Here is a 25,299-nt window from a genome sequence, read left to right as displayed (position 1 = left end):
GAAAGTCTATCTGCAAGGACAGAGGGAAGTCAAGAAGTGACATGAAGAGAAAGAGTCCTGGGAGTGTTTATGTCCTAGTTCCAGATGCCCCTAAGGCTCTGATTGTCTGACTTTTCCTTGGATTCCTTGAGTCACCCCACTGACCTTTTTGCATAAGCTAATTTGAGATAGTGTTCTGTCACAGTAAAGAGTCCAAATAAATATATTCTACAACCCCATTTGACCAGTTACTTTGTCCATCAGTTTTACTTCCAAAGAGACAACAGCCAAGATCCTGAAGCTTCTCTCACTGCAAGTACCTGAGAGAGATCTGCACAGAGAACAAGCGAACACTCTTTTGTACTAGCTAAATCTTGGTTCCATGTCTCCATTTGGACTTCCCAAGCCTGACTGCACCACAGGTGAGCCCAGAATGTCCCCTGGCCTCTTTAGAATAAGGCCAAAGTTTCAACCACTTGTTCCAGACCTACTTTTCTCTGGACCCCTCAGTTCCTGTTTGGGCTTCTAAATGAGAAGCTCCCCTCAGAAGAAGACAACTTCCTTGCACCTACCCTTCTGCACTAACTCAGAAGGCCCAGAGAGAGAAAACAGAAAGAAGTGATTCAGAAACCATCCAAACAAACTTGTTATTTAAACAAAAAACATGGCAAAGGGAGAGCCAAGACAGGCAGAGACCAGGAGACCAAAACCAGAGATTTTTCTCTCCCCTCCTTACACTGAAAGTTTGGCTTTCCCATGAGCCTTGATTTCTCTTTAGAAGGATCAGTATACAGCCCATACTCCCCTATTTGTGGACTTTCTTCTGTAAACACAATGGGCTTAACAGCCAGGATTATGATCAACCAATGGGTCTTGTCCCCCTCAAGGAAAGACCAATGATCTCCTGCTGAATCCATCTCAGAAATGACTTACATGTCTTTCTTCCTCTCCATCCACTGCCTCTGGCCTCATTCAGACCTCATGGCCGCTTATCTAGATTACTTCAACAACCTCCGTTCTCTCCTTGCTGCTGTCCAATCCATTCTTCTCACTGTTACCACAGTGATATTTCTAAGATGCAGATCTGACTATGTCTCTCCCTGACTTGAACTCCTTCAATAGTTCTACATGGTCTCTGGATCAAGTCCAAACCTATTATTCATGGTATTCAAGACCCACCTCCATGCTCTCGCTCCTTCCGCCTTCTCTGAAGCCTTCTCCAGATCCGTCTGTCACTGCTCTCCACACTATACTAATACTCCAAACGCAGGGCCCCAGGACACTCCATACTGTCTGTGTTTCTGGGCTCTTGTTCATACTGTCTAGCCCCTACAATACGTCACCGGTCCCTGCTCATGCTCTGTGCCCTTGTTCATATGCTTCCCTTGCATATTAGCTTTTTCTTTTTACTGCCTCATCTCTTATAAACATGTACACAAGGGTCACAGACTCAAATGTCTTCAGAGGACAGGCTTATAATGCAAATGTGTACAATGACAGGGATGGAACAATAGGTGGAGCAGTAACAAATTGGGCAGTAAATGCCATGCTCAAAGGCCCTTAAATTCAAAATTAAACAAACCAACCAACTCTCCAGCCAGCAAACATTTTCCTGTTTAGAAGCAAGTCCTCTGTGCTCAGGACCCAGTTTTATCTCTTGCCATCACTTTGCACCTGGTTCCCTGTTCAGGGGCATTTTCAGAGCCTCTGCTGCTGTCTCCTCTCCCTTGGCCCTGCGGGGGTGTTAACCGTGTGTAAATAGCTGCAGAGAACACCAGCATTTACAGTGACTAGGCCAATCCCATCATACACCTGGCCCAGGCAAGATGTTATTAATCAGCATTTTAATGAAGCCTAATTACAGCAGATGATGCCTCCCACCAGGTAAGGCAATGGTTACAGGTGGGAGCAAACCAGGAAATGGCTGCCCTCTCCTCAGAGCTCACGCCACTGTAGCACTGGAGGGTTAACTCTGGAAGGACTGGATGGCTGTAGTGACCAGAGTCCAGGAAAGCGCCCTGGTAACAGTAAGAAATGACAAATCTCACCACCTCCAACATAAACACAGTCTGGACAGGGAGCCGAGCTGGGCTTCTAGTTGGAGGTAGGCTCTGGCAAGTGATCGCCATCTCTTCCCAGGTCTCCCCCAACTGACATTCTATGTCTTTCCACACATGACTGGGTTTCCCTACTTCCAGTATCTACCCATAAGTCAGACCTTGGTAAGGCATTACTGTCTTAAAAAAATAGTCTTTGGTTTCTCAACTGTTTTTTTTTTTTTTTTGCTCCATTTGCACCTCTTTTCTCTTCACGACACTCAGGCATCCAGGGTCCCTCCAAGACCCACCCTCTACTGCAGTTTATTGGTTAGGAGTGCAGGCTATGGAATAAGACAGGCTGGTCGGAAATCATCTACCAGCTGTGTGGCCTTGGGAAACTGACATCTCTCTGACCTTCAGTGTTCTTATCAGTGAAGGGAGAACAATAATTCTTGTCTTGTTCTTCACATGGTTGTTCTGAGATTAAATTAGGTAAAATACCTAGGGCAGTGCCTGGCACATAACCAAGTGTCCTTCCTTGATTCTGCAAATTCACCGAGAAGTCAGTGCCTAAGAACATTCACTGTGAGACCTTCAGGAGGAAAGGCCTCTCACGTAAGTAAAAAAAATAAAAGAAAAAGACAAAACAAAACAAAAACAAACAAACAAAAGTTGCCATCGAGTCAATTCAACTCATAGTGACCCTATCAGACAGAGCAGAACTGCCCCATAAGGTTTTCAAGGCTGTAAATCTTCACGGAAGCAGATTGCCATATCTCTCTCTGGAGTGGGTGTTGGGTTTGAACTGCCAACCTTTCAGTTAGCTGCAAGCACTGCTCCACCAGGGCTTCTGCTAAACCTTCTGTGGTGGTATTTCAGGTGGGAGAAGTTCTTGGTTCTTGCTTTTGAGTTTCTTGATTGGGGAATGGAGTATGGACTTCACAATGCTCTCTAAATCATAACAAAGGTAAAGCTGACCTGGCTCCCTACTCTTAATTCTTCCTATATACACCATCCACTCCTTCTGTTAACATAGTAATTTCCTCATGCCATTTCCTTGCTGGAGAACCTTCTCTGATTCCCCAGTGCCTGTAAGCTAAAATCCAACATTAGTACTATGTCATTCAATGCTGTCTATGATCTGGCCCCAAAGGACTTTTCCAACTTCAGTTCCCAACCCTCCTTTGTATGAACTCCCCACTCCAGACAGGCCACTATCTTAACGTGCTGAGTTCTACTACTGAGCCTTTATTCACAATAATCCACTCTCTATAGCGCGTTCCCTGCTTCCCCACTACACTGTAAATTCCTTCATTAAACTGTGAAGTCAGATGCTTTTTTTTTTTAATCTCAATATTAATAGAGCCGGACACAATGAAGGACCTTAATAAATATTTGTTAAACTAGATTAAACAGCACATATTCAAATCTTTGTTCTTTTTTAAAGTCCAGGATAGGTCCATTTGGGTGCTCTAATATAGTCAAGTTGAGAATTTGAAGCCAAAAGACCTGGGGTCAAATTTAAGCTCTACCACTCGCTGGCTGCGTGCCTCTGTCAAGTTATTTTTACCTCGCTGAGCCTTTCTTCTCTAATCTGTAAAATAGGAAACATTGTTCTTCCCTCACAGGGTTCTTGTGATATTTCGTTGTGACCCTGTCTGTTTATGTGAAAGTCCCTGTAAATTGCGAGCTACCTCACCTGGCTAAATTTTATTATCTGGGCCTATTTCCTCCAGGAAATTGTCCTCAACTGCTCCAGACTTCTTTGACACTCCTGAGACTGCTTTGGGCCCACATGACACTCCTGGCTCTGCCCTGTCTATTAGAATCTAACCGCATGTGATGCCCAGCACTGATGGGCCTGCTAGGGGATAAAGGATACGAGGGTGGGGGGCCCAGTAGAGAGCTCCAGGGCACACTGATCTGGGGGCAGCTCTCAAAGCTAGAGCAGACTGCTGGGAAGGATTCAGACAAGGTGCTGCTGTCTAATTCATCCCATTGCTCTTTGTCTCGACAGGGTAAAAGGTCCTCAGACAGTATATTACAGATGCAAAGGTGCAACACTAACTCTCTGCTCTCTGCCCAGCATCCCGGAGGAGGAATACAAGACTGGGACCTGAAGGAGATGGACTTTGAGAGGAGGGTAACAGGTCAGAGCAGGCGGCACATCCTCAGGAGGGCAGGAAGGGGCGGGACCCCTCAGAGCTCCAAGAGCGTTAAGCCAGTGCTTCCCGACTCTTTGCCCATGCCGTGACTCACAGAGAAAATGGTATTTGCTTGCACAGTGGAGGAAAAAGTAAGGGGCTGCTTTCCGTTGGAGGCTATCAGGTGTGAGAGGACTGAGGGATCAGTACCTTGGTACAGCAGTAACCCATTCAGGCACTCGGCTGGGAATCTCTGTGGTAAGCTTTCCTCCCTCAACTGAGAGCATGGAAGAAGCTGAGGTCCCTACAGGTGGACTTGATAGAAAACTCAGCTGCAAAGTCCTATTTGGCCCCTCAAGCTCCTGGTGAGTTTTGTGGTTGCTGTCTCTGTATGGATTGAGGATCCTACAAATCTGATCATGTCATTTCTCAGTCAACATGACTAGCACCTACACTCCTCATTAGAACATACAAAACATGGACCCCACTCCTCTGTCCAGCCCCGTCTCTTCTCACTCCCTCTCCTGACACTTTAAAAAAAAAAAAAAACAACACTTTTTTTTCCCCCACCTCACTGACAGGTCAGCAACCCCAAAAGGGTTGATGGTTTAGCCAATCTAGGATGGAAACTCTGGTGGCATAGTGGTTAAGAGCAACAGCTGCTTAACCAAAAGGTTGGCAGTTCGAATCCACCAGGTGCTCCTTGGAAACCCTATGGGGCAGTTCTACTCTACCCTATCGGGTCACTATGAGTCGGACTAGATGGCAATGGGTTTCAGGGTTTTAGGATGGACTGGCCCATAAGGCAGTGCTTCACGTTGGTGTGGCTGCAGGCTGGATTCAGGTCTGCCTTCCCCAGTGTTTGTTTTTGTGCTGGCTGAAGCAATAGTGACCCTCTACAACATACTTATCTCCTGGTGGATCATGGGAGTAGCCAATGCCAAACCAAACTGCACAGGCACACTGAAGACATCCACTTGAGTCAGCTCTGTTAGCATCCTATTGGCCAAAGCACGTCACCTGGATAAGTCCAACATTAGTGGGACAGGGAAGAATACTCGCCCACAGCTGTTTCCAGCTCCTGAACACAGCATGTTGTGTCCTGTCTCTGGGCCTTTGCACATGTGGCTGCCTTGCCTAGAATAGCCTTTTTAGCTGCATATCCATCTCATTCTTCAAGTTTCGGTTCAAGGGCTCCTCCTTTGTGAAGCCACCCCTGCCTCCTGTAGGCAGAGTTATACACCTTCTCCTTCATGCTCCCACTGTACCTTGCAGCAATTGCCTTATTAATAGTAATTGTTTGTATGCCAACTTCTCCATCAAACTGTACTCTTGGAATGCAGGGGCTTCCTCTGATCCATTTCTGTCTCCCCAGCTGCCTAGTATGGGTCTAGCACTGAAGGAGTGCTCAGAAAGTTCTTATTGAACAAGTGAGTGAATAATTGAACAAATGAATGGCCAGTGTCTGGCTCCTTTTGGTTTCTCTTTGCTCTCCTGCCTCTGATCCATTCTGATGGACCCTTTGATCTCTGTGTGTGCTCTGACCCTGGGCCCACTGATATATATCATTCAAAGCCCTATATCTAGGTTACAACAGACCTAAGGTGTACGGAACAGGGCTAAAGCCACTTGGCCCATCATTTGTGCTTATGGCTATAATTTGAGTTCATAGAATGTCTGAGCAGGAAGGGACATTACAGACTCCCTAATTCAACCACTCACTTGAGGGCAGTAGCAATATCTTATTCATCTTTAATCCCCAATGCCCAGCCAGGGCCTAGTACAGAGTTGGTGCTTGGTAAATATTTCTCATTGCATGAATCCCTCTAACACTTCCACAGATGGGAAAATGGGGGACAGAGAGGGAAAATAAAGTCCCTAAGTTACACAGCAAGTTTCTTGTAGGGTCTGGATTCCATCCTGGCTCCCCTGACTTTCAGGAAACCAGAACCTTATGAATTCTTTCTAAGGCCTCACTTCTTGACACAGACCTAAGGTTAGGTGAAGTGGATTCTTAATTACTCCCTCCAAATTTGTCTTAGATCATTAGCGAGTCTGACATGATGAGTTAATGTTGCTTTAAAGCCATGAAGGGAAAAGGCAGTGTGATACGGAGCACAAGAGCAGACTTTGGAGGTTGACAGACCTGGGTTTGAGAATCAGTAGAAGCAGGAGCTAACTGCATGACTTTGGGCAAATCCTCTAATTGCTCTAAGCATCAGTCTTCTCCCCCATAAAATGAGGACCATAATGCCTGTCTTTCAGGGTTTTAGCTAAGATTAGTGATAATGGGTGCCATGTACCTAGAATATCCTAAGCGGTCAATCACTTACAATGATGTTGTGTCTTCAAATTGTACTTCAAAGCTGGTCTGCAACACTAGCCATCTTCTTTAGAGATTATTTGCCCTCACCAAAGATTCCCAGTCTAGATGCCCTGCCATCCTGGTATTTCAATATTCACAGTGCCACTGCTCACTGTGGAACAGCCACTGACCATAAAGTTTGACATTTTGAAGATTAAAAAGCTTTGAATTACATGCACACGTAAAGTCATTGTTCTTTCTTGTCCTACTCTGGAATCCAAAAATCCAAAAATGACTTCCAGCAGAGCCCAGTAACTTTCCCTCAACCTTCTGATGAAGAGGCATGCGGGAGTGTAGGACAAGTGAAAAATTCTCAGTCACTCAGAAGAAAACCAAAACAGAGTAGAGACCGATTAAGCCAGCATGTCTGGAGAGAGGGGTCTGTTCTTTAAGAGCTTGGTGTTCTTCTGCCTCCCCAGGGAGCAGTGGGGCTGGAGAGCTGGGGAGAGAGTGGGATGAGGCAGGAAACATTTCACAGGTAGTCTGGATGCGAGCTCAGGGGAAAGAGCAAGTGTTGTAAGATTATACGGCTTGGGGTTCATAACCTAACTCTTCCTCTTACAAGTCATGTGATCCCATGCAAGTTAGTATCTTGAGCCAACATTCTCTCACTGATAAGATAGAAATAGTGATTACTTTTATAAGGTTGGCACAAGAATTAAGTAAGCAAATAAAGCCTAGATGAGATGTTTCCTTAAGAGCTCAGTGCTGGGAAATGCTTTGCATTGCTTTCTTGGAACATGTGCTTTTGCTGTAATTTACCACAAATAACAAATAAAGGAGAGAGCAAATTAAAAAAAAAAAACAACTCAGTCATGGACATATGTTCCAGGATATCACGTGGGGCCTCAGGAAGAAACAATTCTTTGCTCACCACACACCTTTGCTGTAGGACGCACTGTCCTTGACATTCTGACACCTTCTGGTTGTACTTTAGCTCAGTTCACTCGGCCCCCTTGAGGAGGCATGGGAGGAAAATAATGAGCTCTCAAAGACAGTTCCTTCAAGGGGAAGGGGAAGTTCCTACTTTCTGAAACGCTTGATAAATGGGATTTGAATCTGAATCTGAATTGTGATGTGGGGAGAAGGGAGAGAGGAAAAGAAAGAGGAAAAACCAAGGTGGGCCAGCAAGGTGGGGGCTGGAGGCCAACAGGAAGGGAAGGACAGCTGAGCCCCTGCCGTGTGTCCAGCACCATACTAGGCACTTACACATCATCTCATTTAACTTAACTTGCAGTCAGTTAAGGTGTCAAAGCACTAAGCAACTTGCTCAAGATCATATGATAGTAAGTGGAGAATACAGGAGTCAAATGCAGATTTGGGTGCAAAACATTTGCACAGTTTGCCTTAAGAGGGGGAACAAAGGAGGAAGAAAGAGAGAAAGGAAAAGCAGAAAAGATGGAAGGAGAGAAGGGAGGTAAGGGGAGAAAAAGACAAGATAAAGGTGGAGAAGGTAAGAGAAAGGGTAACAGATATGTGTGTAGGTGCATGTGAGAGAGTGAGTCAAACAGACAATAAGGCAGAGAAAAAAGAAGTAGAAAAGGGAGAACAAGAGAGAGGGAAGAAATAATCGAGAGGAGGGATATTCATGCAGGAGAGAAACCTGGGAAAAGTGAAGAGGATTGTGCCCCTTCCTCCTCCAGCCCCCAAAGGTAGCGCAGGCCCCCAGCTCTGATATCAACCCAGACAAAGGACCTGGCTGCCTCCAGATCTGCATGCAGGGAAGGAAGCTTGACTCTCGAAGACAGCCATGCACCCTGGGGGCCAGGAGAGGGCACTTCAACCTCAGGCAACTGCAACAAAGCTGCAGCTGGTGGTCCCTCAAGGCAAGCAGCAGACAGAAGGAGCCAGAGGAAGAGGCTAGCTCTTGCTCAGTTCCGGTAGGTGACCCGTCCTGCAGCCAGCACCTCTCCCATGGAGCTCCTGGGGACACCAGATGGACAGTGGACTGGTTTGGGTCCTTCTTGGCTGCCTAAACAGCCACCCAGCACCTCCTCGAGGCCCTGATCCTGTCCTTACCCTAGCCCAGGAGGTCTTCCCTTACTGTTTTCTTTCTGTTGGAAAGGGCAGCATACCTCCAACTTCTCCCGTACTCTTTCTTCCTCTTCCCCTTCCCCAATAATCACCCCTTCCTTGAGTACAAGGCAGAATCGTTTTCAGAATGATTTTCATCTACTATGCTAGTGATTTGCACAACCATACATAAGGTGGGCACAGCAGGGTGAATGGGAAACTGAGGCATGGAGATGAGGTGTAAGTTGTCTGTGATCACATTTAAAAAAATCACTGTACTTTCCAGTTCTTAAATTCCTTGATGAGAACCAAATATCTTAACTCTATCATGACATATTTCCTCCATACCAGAATCAAGGAGGGCTTATATATTTTGTCTCCAACTGAGCATCAGATATCCAACTTTGGTCACAATCTGAGCCCTGGCCTCAGTCACAGGTCTTGACCACAGACTGAGCCCTAAGCCTGATCATTGATAACTTTGTCCTGGGGAAAAAGTTTTGAATTATGCACATGAGCACAGATAATGGAATCTGACTCTACTGGGATATTTGAGAACTTGAAACACATTTTTAAGAAGATTGCTATTTAAGGAATTTAAGAATCTAAGAGGTTCTTAAGATTCTTAAGAAACTTTCATGGAACCTCTAGCCCACACTGATTTCATTTCTTCCTGATGGCCCAGAAATGTACTACTTAGATTTCACCCAGTTCCATACTTGGCTAGTGAAGGTAACAATAACAGCTATCATTTTTTTTTTTTGAGTGCCTACTATGTTCCAGGTAATCTATTAGGCACCTGAGTATATATTTTTTATGTTTCCATCTAATCAAAGCAACTCTATGAGGTAAGCATAATAATCATCATTGAGATAGATGGGCAAACTGAGGCTCAGAGAGGTGAAGTCACTTGTCCTAGGTCACACAACTGATAAATAGCAGAGCCAAGATTTGTACTAAGGTCATCTTGGCTCCAAAGGCCATGCTATTTTTCACCATATTATTTAACAATGGCATCTAGTTACATCTCAACTATTAGGAACCTGACCACATGGCTGGTTTCGTGAAAGAAAAGTGTCCTTTGGTGGGGCAATCAAAAGATCTGATATCAGAAGAAACAAGTTCGAGCTTCTGGGAGGGTATTGCTCCACCACTTATAAACTGTGCCAGCTGAGCAGGCTTCTTCACCTGACTCTGAGCTTTGCACTTCTAGAGCCTGGGACTGTCCTGGCTTAGGATAGGAACTCAGGGGCAAAATGCAGCTTCCTCCTCTGTCCCTCAGATTCCTTGTTTATAAAATAGAGATAATAATACTCATCTCTCTAGGTTGTTGTGAGAATCAAACAAGATGATGGCTCTGAGGACACTTTATATACTGATTAGTGCTTCACTTCCTGATGGTCCACCCAGGACTTGGCATTCTATAAGAGCCCTGTAAATATATTTTGCTTTGAACTAAAATCCAAGCATCCTCTATCTCCTCTCTCCACTCCCTTCTCCACTGACTCATGGCAAAATCTGCATAGATGAGAGCAGTGGTTCTGATCCCTTCCTCCCTCTAAATTCCATCTCTCATCTTCCCGGCCATAGCTCCCACCTCCTGCCTCTCGAGACTCATCAACAAGCCAAGGATGGCCACAACCCCAGCTGAAGAACCTTGTCTCAGACAGAGTTGGCAGCTGCCTCCTCTTGTTGGCAGGACATTTATCATCTCGAGGAATATATTGACGGATAAGAAATCTCAGACAGGCCACGTGTCTCAGCTGGGCATGCAGCCTGCAGGCTTGAGAAGTAAGATTGAGGTGCTGGTTGCAGTTCTTTCTGGAAGACAGGGAGGATTGGTGGTCCCGGGGAAAATGGCACATGTCCCCAGGGGTCTGACAAAACCCTAGGTATGGCTGTGTCCAGCACATAGCAAATGTTCAATAAATGTGAGTTAGGTCTGAGTTCTATAAAGTCTTTGAATGCCAGGGTCTAGAGGATGGAGGTTATTTGCCCAGATTCTTCATTTTACAGATGGGAAAGTGGGATCCAGGGAAAGGTAGTGATTTCTCAACATCATACAGCAAAGTCAGTGGCTGAGACCAAAGATACCTTCCAGCCCCGGTGAGGCAGTGGTTAAAGTGCTCCACTACTAACTAAAAGGTCAGCAATTCCAAACCATCAGCGGCTCCGTGGGAGAAAGATGTGGCAGTCTGCTTTCATAAAGATTTACAGCCTTGGAAATCACATGGGGTCGCCATTAGTTGGAATCGACTTGACAGCAGTAGGTTTTTTCTTTTTTGTTTTTGTCCTGGTTTTAATACTGAAAATCCCTTGTCCCAGGAAACCCCTCAGTCCTGGCAAAACCAGGACAGTTGGTTTCCCTAGCTTTGTGTTCTCCTCCCATCCTGGTCCTCCAGGGCCTAGGAACCATTTTGTCAATGTTCTGCAGAGAGTGGAGGCCGGAAGTAACCAGAACTCCAGGGGTGGATAACGCAGCAGGGCAAAGAAAAGCCAGCGCCTCCTTGCTCCAGGCATCTGCTTCTGTTAATGCAGCCACAGTCAGCATCTAATTCAGCAGGAGAGCAGTGTGTGGTGGATATAGGCGTTGATACATTGCTCTGTTGACCAACACTGAGCTTAATAATGTTAATTAAGACGATTAAACCATTTTACTACATAGGAAACCTCATTTCCCCAAGTCAGTACTTCTGCAGCTGCCTTTGTTCTACTTTAAAGGCAGAAACTATTCATCAGCTTTGTTGTTAATTTTGCCCAAGCCTCCAAGTGTTTCAGGCATTCATTCATTCAATAATTATTCACTAAACACCTACTATGTGGCAGACAGTTCCCTTCATTGTCCTTTGGTCTGGTAAATGTTAGACCCCAAATCTACAACTGGTTAGAACTGATCTTGGATAAAGTCCTTCCACTTTCACCCCCACCCCCATTTTTACAATGAGAGGGTGGGAACACAAACATGTCCATTTGCATTGAAGTGAGCATGTATATACACAAACGTGTTCAAGTAACTTAGGAACAAGCCAGGATTTCTGGCCATCAACTAACAACCATAATCCTGAAACAATATCAACTCTTTTTACCCTCAGTTTGGTTTCCATGGAGCCGTGCAGTGCTGCTATGAAGGTTGACAGTTATCACTATAAAGTAACTTTACAACTTCGTAATTTGTAGCTCTCTGCTGTCAGTAATATTATCAGCATTTCAAATTATGGCTATAAACTTGACAACAGCGGATAAAACCCTTAGAAGCCTCATTTTGGGCAATGAGGAAGGCTGGGGGGAAGGCAATGACATTTTGGTTTTTCAGGCCCTTGCAGGAATTATTCATAAACTGGGGTGTACTTTGATCTGGAAGGGGGAAGCAGTTGATCCAAGGCAGGGCTCACAAAGGGCAAGGCAGCTCAGCTCCATAGGGTTTTCTTGGCTGTAATATTACAGAAGCAGATTGCCAGGCCTTTTGTCTGTGGCACCATTGGGTGGGTTCAAACCGCCAACCTAAGTACCTAGGTACCTTTGATGTTAATGAAATGGTCAGACTTGACTGCGTCTTACTCCTCTGCCCTTCATTCTCTAAAAAGTGAAGCCTTCCCTCAAGAAAGGAAAGCCAGGCAGCACCACCCCGCTGCCCAAGGCTGATGCTTCCTCAGAGAAGGACAGACCACACAACCCACTGCCCTATTGGTAAGTCAAATGGAATAGCAGATGCCGGGTGATGTCGCCTTCCATTTCATTCATTCATTCATGTATGCATGTATGCGTGGGTGCATGCATAAGCACTCACTGAGGGCCTACCCAGCACCAGGCTTGGCTGGAGAAGTGAAGTAATTTAACCAGGATTACAAACCTTTTGAAGGGGTAAGGGGCAAAAGGCCATAATGGAACTGGGAATCTCAAGTCCAGCATTATTTTTACCAACTCATCAAGTAGAAAGCCTAATTGACTGTGCACACCAAGAAAATCAGTTCCTTTATTGTGCTTCTGTAGTTCCTTGCAGAAAAACCTGTACTGAGCTTATTCAAAGCCCAGGTGTCTCTCCAGAACTTCAGGCTGTATTATCAAACTCCTACATTTGGGTGTCACACAAACCCCTTATACTCAACACATACCAAATAGAGTTTAAAATATCCCCTTCCAAACCCATACTTCTATAATTTACATCTAAGTGATTGGCCCCATCATCTACCATGTTGTTCCAGTTAAGAACTTAAGCATGTTCCTTGACTCCTTTCTCTACCCCATACCTAATCAATCACCATGGATACTCAAATCTACTCATTAGATTTTGGAGCATATTGTTAAAATGGAACTGGACTAAAGTCTTGGTTTTAGCTGAGGTCCCAAAACTATAGATACCACATTTCAAAGAGACATGAAACCACTAGGCAGGACTTGCAGAAGGATCCACAAAACGAGTTTTGCTTCCTTTATTAATTATCTCCCTTTATTAATTATCTCCCTTCAGACAAAAGGCCGCTTGAGGAATGCAGTGACCCCAACAGGGCATAAACTACCAGACCACCAGGTGGTGAGGAAGAAACCATAAAAAACCATCCTGAGCAGATAGATGCATCCACCTAAATCAATGAATCACCAACATGGGGAAAGGGTGTATCTGAAGAAACCTACAAGGGGTGGCCTACATCATCTCAGGAGAGTATTAGTCATCTATGACTTTTCCTGACCTTTCCTCTTTTCCCTTCTCCTGCTCAACCTCAGAAGGATAAACAACTACTGTTGGCCTGTCATGGATTGAATTGTGTCCCCCAAAAATATGTGTATCAGTTGTCTAGGCCATGATTCCCAGTACTGTGTGATTGTCCACCATTTTGTCATCTGATATGATTTTCCTATGTCTTGTAAATCCTACCTCTATGATGTTAATGAGGTGTGATAGGCAGCAGCTATGTTAATGAGGCTGGATACAATATACAAGATTGGACTGTGTCTTAAGACAATGTCTTTTGAGATATAGGAGAAGTGAGCAGAGAGACCGGAGACCTCATACCACCAAGAAAGCAGTGCTGGGAGCAGAGTACATCCTTTGGACCTGGGGTTCCTGTGCAGAGAAGCTCCTAGTCCAGGAGAAGATTGATAAGAAAGACCTTCCTCCAGAGCTTACAGAGAAAGCCTTCCCCTGGAGCTGATGCCCTGAATTTGGACTTCTAGCCTACTAGACTGTGAGATAATACACTTCTGTTTGTTAAAGCCATCCACTTGTGGTATTTCTGTTACAGCAGCACTAGATGACTAAGACAGAATTTGGTACCAAGAGAGTGGGGTGCTCCTCTAACAGATACCTAAAATATGGGAGTAGTTTTGAAACTGAATGGATAGGGGCCTCAGAAGGAAGTGAGGAGAACTGTTAACACTGGAGATGGCACAGATGGTGAGACGCAGCAGCAGAGAACCAGAAGCAGCAGAGAACCAGCAGCAGCAGAACCAGCAGACCAGGGCCAGACCGCGCTGGAGCCCACCCACAGAGCGAGAGAGCTGAGTGCCTGTGTGCAGGAGGCTTCCTGGTGGAGTGGGGTGCCTCTGGGCACTTATTGGTGGAGTCAGGCTTGCTGATCCACAGAACAAGAGAGCTGAGTGCCTTCCGGCTGAAGTTTACTGGCGGAGAGCGGTGCCTCCAGGCACTTCTTGGTGGAGCTACAGAGCTTTTAAACACATGCACTAGCAGGGCAGATGCTGGTAGAAAGGCCCGAGGGGCCAAGAGGCCAAGAAACCAGGAAGCAGAAGCTGAAGAGACAAGGAACACAGGAAGTCCAGCTGCCTGAGTCTCAAAGGGTATGGCCACGGCCTCTGGGGTTTCAAAGGGTGGAGCTATGGCCTCTGGTGTTTCTAACGGTGGAGTTGCCCCTCAGATGGGCTAGGAGAATAGTGCACCTAAAGCCAAAGGAGCAGAGTTGCCATCACAATGGGCCCAGTTGCTGCTTCCAGCCCAGCCCCAACCACTTTCTGATACTTTGGACACAGCATGTTCTCTCTGGTATCTGGGCTTTCTCTTGTACTTCTCCCTCTGCTGGGAAGGCTGCTCCAACTCTTCTTTTCCTACCTGTACCCTATTCATCGTTGAGGTCTGAGCTCTAGCTTCTCTTCCTCCAGGAAGTTTTTCTTCCCAACCCTAACCAGGCTGGGTTAGATGATTCCTGTGTGCTTCTGCAGCCATCATAACTTCCCTCTGCTGGAGCATTTATCACTCTGCAAAGTTGATGGCCACTTTACATTTATTTCTTCCTCTAGATTGTTTCTTTATTGAAGGCAGGCACCATGCCTTATTCATGTCTATTTCTAGTGTCTAATGAGTATTTATTGGATGGATGAGTAAATAAATTATATCTTCTATGTCTGATATATATTTTAGAGGACCCAGCAGCAAGCACTTAGTAGGTTCTGAATTGAGACCAACCCAATTAACTAAATTCTAAATCTCTGCATCTTCTCTTGCCCACACAAGGAACATCCTTCTAGAGTATTTTCTGATTTCAAGGTGTCCACAGCTATGAGCCTGGGTGGAAGCCAGTCTGCTCAGGACCCAAGGTCTCTGTTTCCAATGTTTTTCTCATACATTATGTGAAAGATCTATTTCCTTTTGGCTTGGAACCAGGCCATAAACAAAGGCCAGAGAAGCTCTGGGTTACTTTATGATTCCAGTTTAGCTTCCCTGGTTCTCTCTCTCTTTTTAAAATTGTTTAAACAGAGCATATTTATTACTTGGCAGGCCAATAAAATGTATATCGGGTTTGCTGAAGAATGATCTAAAATTCTCAGGAATTTATCATTTCACAACAACGAAAATAACAAACTACAGGAAAGAAAGGCGAGGGAACTAACGTTTAATGGCACTGAGTACGTGCCCAGAGATTTATCTGCATTCTTCCATGTAATCCTCACAGCAACTCTGTGAAGTAGCTGATCATTAGCCTTACTTTACAGATGAAGAAACTGAGGTTTAGAGTGGTTAAATAGCTTGCTCAGGGCCCTCAGACAGAACTATGCAAAATAGAACTCACAACTAGGACTCTGACACCAGAGCTGTCGTCTTGCCATGACATGGAGCAGTAAGAGCCCCAAAGACCACTACTCAGGGCAGAAGCCCCTGAGGTTATCCCTCTTTTAGAATCTGGCGAAAACTATGGGCCTTCCTCAACGAAAATGAACCTCTGCATCTTTACTTACAGTTTTGCATGAATTTTAGACAGTTTTTGGGCTCTTCTTGAAGCTTGTCAGTGGACCCCCTCAATTAAGAACCCTAAGCTGAAAGCTGTCCAGGACACTTTCGTACTGATTTTCCCTAGTAGATTGGAAACTCATATGTTCAGGGAATCACTGACTCTTAAGACTCACCAAATAGCAGAACTGTGGGTTCTTGATGTCGTAAATTCATCTAAGTATGGAATTATATCACTTCAGATTTTAGAACTAGAAAAATCTTAGCATGTCAGAACTGGAGGGGACCAGGGTAGTGATAGAGTCCACATATAATTTCATTCCACAACTCGGACAGGTAGGAATTATTAGATATTGAGTCTAAGACTTGGACAAGGCTTGCCAAGGCCACCCAGTAGTAGTGGTAGAGTCAGGATCTGAACCCCGGCTGCTGGCTTCAAAGCCTGATCATCTGGTTAAAGAATTAACCAAAAGAAGGAAAGCCATGAAGTCTGCTTCAGGCTGAGAAAAGTGGGGACAGAAGGAACGTTTGTTGAGTACCTATCAGGTGGCAGGCAGTTCCAGGAGATTACAGATACATCGCATCATTTCATCCTCCCAATAACCCACAAAGTGGTTACTATTATTTTTATTTTAGAAATTGAGGAAATAGACTCAGAGTGGTGAGGTGACATAAGGATCCCTGGTGTCACAGTGGTTAAAGTGCTCATCTACTAACTGAAAGTTTGGCAGTTCAAACCCACCAGTTGCTCAGTGGGAGAACGATGTGGCAATCTGGTTCTGTAAAGATTACAGCCTTGGAAACCCTGTGGGGCAGTTCTACTCGGTCTTATAGGGTAGCTATGAGTCAGAATCAACTCAACACTAATGGGTTTGTTTCTTCTTTTTAGTGAGGTGACCAGCCCAAGGTCACACAGCTAGGTACACATCAGTAACTGTGTATACTTCAGTAACTGTGCCCACTGCCATACTTCCCTGAGTAGTGGAGAAGGGAAATCAGAGAGGAAGATTCTGGCAGTATTTAGCTAGTGCCTTTCCAGGAAGAAAAACTGAACTGATAGACATATATGTGGAGAAGTGGACTGTATTGCGGGTCTGGGTGAATATCCCTCAGGATTCCTACTACTCCCAGCCCTTCCCTGATCTCACACTCACCCAGCATCCTCTGGCTTACTAACCTGGCCTCCACATACCCTGATACTGGGAAGAGGGTACTCTGGATTACAGACATAAGTGACCTCATCATGGGAACTGTGCATTCCCCACTGTTAAATGATGTTCTGAGGTCAAAGCCCTTAACTGTGGCAACCTCATCCAGGCCCTTTGCCCCATGAGCCCTACTTAGGCAGCCATTTATTTGTCCCTTGCTCTAATAGCTCTAACTACCCTCTTTAACATAAATGCGGGTCCTCATTCACACTCACATAAATGTTTTCAATATTTTAACCAATTTTCACTTAATATTTAAAGTTTACAGTACACACATACATTTGACTGCATCACAACTCAGTGAGGTTAAGTATTATTACGCTCTCCTGTTACAGATTAGAAAATTGAGGCTAGAGGAGGTTATGCAAGTTGTCCAAGGCCACACATCTAATTAGTGGCTGAGCCAGGATTCAAACCCAGATACATCTGAATCTAAAGTCTGTTCTCTTTGCATAACACCATGCTTTTTCATGGATATCTCTATTTAATCCCCATAACAGGGGTTAGGAAAGTATGAAGGTCCTTGGTCCCTTTTTAAAGATGAGGAAGATCACCTCAGAGAGGTTAGAGGACTTGCTGAAGGGAGCTCTCTGGGATGAGGTCGGTGCTGTCATCAGAATCCAGACCTCCTGACTCCCAGTCCAGAGAACAATTTCTCCCAGACCATATTGCCATTCCCATCAGACCATGTAATTTCTTTTTCTGATGGCAACATGGAGCCAGAAGCCAACAAAGATCACAATCTGTCTGCCTGAAATCTCCCTTTGTTATGAGATGAGATTTTAAAAAATTTTTTTTTTTTTTTTCAAACAGGAACCAGGTTAAATCACCCCTGCGTGTGTTGAATTGGCCTGAGTGTCCCTGGTGCAACTCCAGCTGCTTGTTCTCACCCTCTGAATGACAGAACAAGGCAGGGTGGCTCCAACAGCATCATGGCTTGCTCAGCTCCTGCGCAGCCTCACGCATAGTCTATTCACAGTTAACTCCTTCCAATCACTAGCTCCTGCTCCCCAGTGCCACTCCCATGCAATAAATTACCAACTCTTCTCAATACCAAATTCTTAATATTCCACAAGAGTCTCTGGGTAGCACAAATGGTTAAAGTGCTCGGCTGCTAACCAAAAGGTTGAATGAAGGTTTGAGTCCACCCTATGGCCCCTTGGAAGAAAGGCCCAGTGATCTACTTCTGAAAATTTATCCACTGAAAGCCTTAGGGAGCACAGTTCTACTCTGACACACATGCCATCACCATGAGTCAGAATCAATTCATTGGCAATTGGTTAACATTCTACCACCACCACCATCAGTCTAGGCCTGAATCATCTCCCACCTGGATTATCATAAGTAACATATGTCCCTGCCTTTAGTTTTGGTCTCTTCCAATCTAGTCTTCCCACTGCAGCCAGAGTAGCTTTCCACCTCTGTTAAAAACCCTTCAATGGTTCTTCACAGCCTTTATAGTCAAGTTCAAATTCCTCACAGCCTACCGTTTCAGCCTTGCCCTTGCATCCAAAGTCCTTCAGTGATATTGGACCACTTACAGCTCCAGCTTCCTCCCTCTGCTCTGTGTCTGCAATATCTTCCCTCTAACAATCTGCCAACAAAATCTGGTTAATTTTTACTCAATCTTAAAAACTCAGCCTGGATGTCCCTTCCACTGGGAAGCCTTCTCCGACATCCTAAGACTGGGTTTGAGTTTCCCTATCCCCACGAAAAAACATTTTTGTCTTCAGTATGTTCACTGCTACATCCCCAGTGCCTAGACCTTTACATGGCCTATGGTAGGCGCTCAGTATATTTTTGTTAAATGAAAATTTCCCATAGCTGTCTGTAATTCCACCACCACGGAATGTATAATAGGTATTATAATTGCTTCTTTCCCTTTCTGTCTCTTCAAGTAGACTGAAAGTTCTGTGAGTCAAGAACCATGCTTTCTTGTTCAGTATTTTACCCCTGGTACCTTGTATAATTCCTGGCACATACTAAGTGGTCTGTTTACTTTTGTTGAATGAGGATGGGTGTTGATGGGAAGAAACCCTGGGCCTGGGCTAAGGGAGGGATAGTCTACTAAGAGACACATTTACTTCCAGCACAAAAGCATGTACAGCCACTGAGAAAGGAGAGGAGAACCCACTAAAACTGACATTAAAAAATAACCACAAACTAAGTGCAGGCCTCCTCTGGAGGCACCCATGTCTCATCGTGGATAAGGGTTGCAGAATCCCCTTTTGTGCACATGCGCAAACTCCTTTTCTTCCAGGTAAGTCCTTCTACCTCCTTTGCCACAATATTATGGGGGAGAAAATTAGTCACAGCATGGAATGAGACGTAAGCATGTATCACAGGAGCTAGGGGCTCCTTGAGAAGTCATGAGCCATACATCATCCAGTGGGAGGGACAGGGTGTCACACAGGAGATTCCCAAGACTTTGGAAACCAAGGATCCTCTGCCTCAGAGAAGCCTGCTCCTTGGCCTTCCTGAGCCAGGTGGTTATGAAAGCAGAATTCAAAGCTGACTGCCTTGGTCTCTGGTGACTGCAGGGAGAGGGCTCTCCATTCTTATCATGATCTCTCCAGTGCTCTACAGGGCCTGGAACACTTCTCTAACACCTGGGCCAGCTCCCTTCCCTGTGGAGCCTTCACCTGCCTCCTGTATCCCCAGCAAGGAACTGACCCACCCAGAGCCACCACACCAGGCTACAGTGGACTGGATGGACTTGTCGTAAGTCAGGCCTTGACCAGAAGGATGTTTTCCTGCACAGAGTGATAGGCACTCCACGCACATTCACCAAGGGATGAAAAAGGGCTAAAAAGAGCACTTCCATTTCTGGGGAGAGAGAATTTACATACAGAGAGAGTTAATTTCATGCTTCTCCTTTCTCCTTCCTTAATGATAATTCTTTATCTGAGAAAACCAAGTATTAGGAAAGGAGAAATGGGTCAATCCAAAAGCAAAAGGATGAAGGAAGGCAGAATCTGTCAGAATCCAGAACAATTTATATAAAGCAGATGGGACCTAGAACCCTGATCCCATGACCTCGAAATTAGAATTACTAAATAATCCCTGAAAACTTAAGCAAGCAAGAAAGTTACAATGAATTTCATCATGGCAAGCTTGGGAGTTTTCAGAGAAATTTGGTGAAGAGCCTAAGAGGAAAAGCAATTTAGCAAAGAAAATAACAAAGGCAGAGAGAAGGATGCACAGAGGATCAGAGGAGAAAGACAGGAGGGAAGAAGAGGAGGCAAAGAGGAGAGATGAAGAGAAAAGGAGGATGGGAAGAAGAAAGGAGAGGAGAAAAGGCAAGTAAGAAGGAGGGATAGAAAGAGACAGGACAGGTGAGGAGGGAGAGATGGAAGGGAGGGGAGAGAAAGTAAGGGGGAGAAGAAACAAGGAAAAGGAAAAATAACGAATAGACAGAAGAGAGAGTGAGAGAGCGAGAGAGCACAAGAAGACAGAAGAGGAAAAGAGAAAACACAGTTTTATATTTACAGGGCTAGACGGAAGAGTCAAGATCATCAAGCTCTTCCCCAGCAACCCTGGGGCTGGTCAACTAGCCTGTGTACTTACGTACCTTAGATAGCAGAATACTTCCTCCCTTGTGAGAGAGTGGAGGGGAGGCTAAGATGAGAGCAGCATGAGGTATAGGTTGGCCATGGGTCCAGGGTACCTGAGAAGACTGAGGACCTAGAAGAGGCAATTGTGCGTATGTGGGGGGTGGACGGGGCGGGTCGATATGAAGAGCAGGAGCAAGTAGGACAATCCACAGATGGCACCAGCAGGACCAGCCACCTCCATCCCCACCCCAGAGTCTCACCCCTTACCTGAGCTGAGGACCTAATTTTTGACCTGTCTAGTAAATTCTGCCAGACCTGGCAGCTGGATGGGAGCTGGCCCAGTGTCGGTGGGGACCTGTTAAGGATACAGGCTTCCTCAGTGTAGGGCACAGCAGCCGTGGTGCCCCCAATGATGTAGCTGTAGAAGGAGACCTCGAGGGTGTAGCAGTAGGAAGTGTGGTCCAGGAGTCCACCGAGGAAGCGACGGCCTGTTCCCGCTTTCACAGCATCCCGGTTGAAGGATGTGCTGGACTGTGAAAGACAGAGTAGAAGGAGAGAATCAGAGCAGGGCACCCGTTGGCCATTGAATCTTTAGCAAATCTTACAACTTCTCTGGGTCTCAGGTTCTTCATCTGAAAAGTGGGCTATTAATCCCATTTTCACTGGATTATTATAGGAACTGATTAAACAAACATAATTCAATGAAAGCATCAGCAGAGTCCTGGGTGCACAGTAACTGTCATTCAATAAATGTTTGAGGCAAGTTGATTTTGAATGGGGACAGGTGGAGCAGAAACAGTAGATGGGGATAAAGAAGCAACTATATTAGGATAATCAGAACTAAAATTTGTACAGTGCTTTCTACGTTATAATGTTGCTTCCCATGTAGTATTTCATTTAAGCTTCAAAATAACCCCTTGAAGTAGGTGTTATAATTTTCCTCCTCTATATGTAAGTGTTATGGATTGTATTGTGTCCCCCAAAAATATGTGTCGTAAATCCTAACCTCTATGCCTGTGGTTATAAACCCTTTTGGGAATGGGTTTTCTTTGTTATGCTAATGAGTCAGGATTAGTCTAGGTAAGTCAAACTTTTTTGAGATATATAAGAGATTAAACAAGCAATTGAGAGAAGCAGAAATGGGGGAAGAGAGATGCCAAGCCATATGAAGACTGCCCAGGAGCTGAAGCTCAGAAGAGACAAGGACCTTCCTCCAGAGCTGACAGAGACAGAAAGACTTTTCCTAGAGCAGGTACTCTGAATTTGGACTTCTGGCCTCCTACACTGTGAGAAGATAAATTTCTGTTTGTTAAAGCCATCCACTTGTAGTATTTCTGTTACAGCGGCACTAGATAACTGAGATAATGAAGAAACTGAGGGTCATAGAGATGGAGTATCTTGCAGCTAGTAAGTGAAAAAGCATAGATTTGAATCCAGGATCAACTGATTCCAGACACCTAATGCTCCTTCACTATGGTTTCCTTCCGTTAGGGACGCCTGCCTTTTCACTACTGTGTCGGTAACACCCATCACAGTGGGTAGAGAGAGGACAGAGAGAGAGCCAGCAGGTCAGAGTCTCAAGTCCTCTGTTCCAAAATATGTTCTACCACCGACCGATTATGTTATATTAGGCAAGGTGCCTTATTTGTGTCAGCCTCCGTTTCTTCATCTGGAAAGTGTTGAATAACATCTCTTTCACAGAGTTGTGAGGGTCAGTTCACTTGAGGTTAAAGGGGCATTCCATGCTAGCCAATGGAAATTTAAGTAAATAAACAGACTGTGGTTTTAATAAAATAATATGTGTCTCATTCAGCAGGAGATAAAAGAAGAAGGAAAAGAAGCAGAGGGAGAGAGAGAAAGAGAACAGTCAAAGAAGACAAACACATAGAGACACTGAAAGCAACAGAGATATATACGTATACATAATTTATAAAGGAAATGATCAGAAAATCATAGAATGTCAGATCTAAATGGATCTTTACAGTCCATGTAGTGAAATCCAGCTCTTCCTTTTTAAGATGGGCACTGAGGATCAGAGAAGAATGGAGACAGAGATCAGCCTACGATGGATGGATGTGACTCCAGTCCTGAGCTCTTAAGAAAGTGGCAATGTAAGAACATCAGGCAAGCCCAGAAATAAGGTTGCAGGACTGTGCTGTTTTTGTAGGCCCCTGTGAAAGTCTCTGGGGCCTATGACCCCTCTTCCGGGGAACCTGGACCCAGGTGGCCACAGTCTGCTCTGAAATTGCAATGGTTTCACAAAGACATGGCTGGCTATCCTGCAGAGATTCCTGAAGAGACAAGCATGGCTGTTTTTGTCCTAGTGAAGCTGCAAATGGGGAAGCCACCTGCTTTAATTCTACCACCAAATGCTGGGTGCCCTTGCACCAGACACTCATTTTCTCTGCACTACAGGTGCTTCTTGGGCATATAGAGGAGGCTGGGTTACATGATTTCCCCGTTGCCTTCCTGAACTGGCATTCAGAGATTCCAGGATTTGAAGCACATCTTATCACGTGGAGAAATTCATCATCTCCACTAATGTCCAGGCCTGAAGCAATGGGCAGGTAGTTTTCAGCTCATCGGCTTCAAAAATTGCTATGACCTTTGTGGGCCTCTTCCCCTTTGGCCACATGCAAATAACAGGCCCCAGAGATTTAGTATCGAAACAAAGGAAAATGTACAAAAACTCTCTCCCATGTCCCCATAGTACATGCTGATTCCCTCATCTTCTCTCCTTGCTTCTTTCCAATATTACTTGTTGCTACCAATTATTCTAACCCCTACCCTACACTCTCCAGTCTTCATCAGTATGTTGGGTGGGTAGCAATAGCAACAGTCTGGGGTATCTTGAACTCTTTACCGCTTGCAAAGTACTTTCATAACTATTGTTGCATTTATCCCCTCAGGAAGCTATGATGTAGGGAGGGCAAAAAATCATCACCCACAGATTTCTGACAAAAGAATTAAGGCCAAGAAAGGGTCATGGAGGAAGAAAATGGTAGGCATAACACCTCCTTCAGCAGACATGCTAAGCTCATACTAAAAGAACTGAGTTAGGTGAAAGCAGACCCTGGGCAGGGGCTGGCATTGGGAGGTGCTCAGTGAGTTTTTTCCCTTTGTTAATGCCACAATCAGATCAACCAAACAAATGCCAACTCATCAGACAGATCAGACAGAGCAAATGTTACCTTTTCAAAGATTCTCTCTCCCTGACTAGTGATGAGCTGCTTGAGTGCATGGACATAGCTTGTTTATCTCTATCACCCATGCAAAACCTGGCACAGAGTAGGTATTCTGAATTGAGCGACAAGAAAGAGAGGGAGGCAGTGAGAGGGAGAGTGCAGGGGGTGGGTGGAGAGGAGCTGGGGCTGGCCAAGAACTCTTGACTTACGTAGGAGAAGTCCTCAGCATTCTGGCAGAGGAGCTTGGGGAAAATGGCCTGCCTCTGGAACCGTTCCTCATCCTCAAAGATGTTGCCGTACATGAAGCCATTCATCATGGTAGAGTGGGCGTGGATGTCAATATAAAACTCCAGGCTTGTTTTCTGTTGAGAGAAAGGATAACAAATGAGAAGTCCAGGGTCACAGAGCTTGTCTTAAAAGAATCAGAAAGTACATACACACACACACACATTTCCAGCGCTGGCCCTATGTGTCAGCAGATCTAGCAGCCATTTGCAATGTGAATAAAGGGGTTTAGGTTGGTGAAGATCAGTTTAACACCATCTTCCCTCAGTGTGTGAAAGCACACCCATTAGCATCCTTCTTCAGAGGTCTTCTGAAAATGTGAGATATTTTGGGGGTTAAGTTGTAATGTCACTTACTCAAAACAGTTAATACTTACATGACTAAAGGTATTAGCAGAATTTTTCTTCTTTGACTAATGAGAAATCCCTTCCAAGCAACATAATTGTATTTACATTGGGCCTACCTATGGTTTTGCCCCAGCTCTGCCATTTCTAGCTGGGGGCCCTGGAATAAAACACATCTCCATTTTAAGCCTCAGCTTCCTTACCTGAAAAATAGGTATTATTAATTCCAACCTCAGAGAGTTATAGTGAGGATCAAGCACAGCTATAATAATTACTATCATTTGCAGCATATCTGATACGTGCCTGGCATCATTTTGGGAGCTTTACATATGATATCTTAGTTAATTCTTTTATTTAACCTCATTCCATGATGTCCTCCTTCTCCCTGATAATTTATAAATAGTGCATGGAAGAAAACTTTTGTAATCTGTAAAGATGATGTCGACTAGTCCTTCCATGTTCTCTACTTATACATGTTTAAGGCACTTTCTAGGTTTATATGGTTTTAATTAGCTTTAGCTTCCACCTTTAATTACTTGTTAACGTTCTCATCTACGAGCAATCTAAAGGTAGGGGGACTGTCTGTAAAGAGTCTGGTGCCTACATCTGAAAGATGCTCAGTGACTGCATGCAGAATGACTAGACAAGTAATCCCAGAGAAATCATCCCAGATACCATAATGGATTGGCAGGAATTAGGGGTATTTTTAGGCCATTAGATCTCCAATGTCTCAAATCTTATCTCCTCTTCTTATATGCGGTAAAACTTAGAAAGCCAGAAACTGTGTAAGGCAGAAACCTGTCGGAGAAGGAAAACGCAAATATTTTCCACTAAAAGGAGCGATAGAAAAGTGGTAAGACTGCACCCTGTCAAAGGCGGAAACCTTGCGAGACCTGGAAAAGCAAGGTGGTCCCATCGAGTTCCGGCTCTCACAGTTTCACTGTATCAGCCTAATTTATCTCTATTAATCTTTTTTGAGGGTGACAAAGGCCCTAAGCACAATTAA

At 44.8% G+C, this 25,299-nt stretch overlaps 1 protein-coding gene across 2 annotated transcripts in view; it reads right to left on the bottom strand.

The window, feature by feature from the left end:
* The window catches only part of AGBL4 (AGBL carboxypeptidase 4), a 1,625,978-nt gene that overhangs the window by 34,629 nt on the left and 1,566,050 nt on the right, over positions 1 to 25,299 (bottom strand). For both annotated transcript variants that reach the window (XM_012554276.2, XM_023727093.1), the window contains exons 10-11: positions 23,874 to 24,026; positions 20,848 to 21,010 (exon numbers count right to left, since the gene is read on the bottom strand). In XM_012554276.2, the coding sequence (XP_012409730.1) occupies positions 20,848 to 21,010; positions 23,874 to 24,026 (316 nt within the window). The remainder of the gene's footprint in view (positions 1 to 20,847; positions 21,011 to 23,873; positions 24,027 to 25,299) is intronic.

Source organism: Trichechus manatus, unplaced genomic scaffold (assembly GCF_000243295.1).
Source record: "Trichechus manatus latirostris isolate Lorelei unplaced genomic scaffold, TriManLat1.0 scaffold00015, whole genome shotgun sequence".
Lineage (NCBI taxonomy): Eukaryota > Metazoa > Chordata > Mammalia > Sirenia > Trichechidae > Trichechus > Trichechus manatus.
Note: the sequence above shows the minus strand (reverse complement) of the source record. Positions and strands in the feature narration are given on the sequence as shown.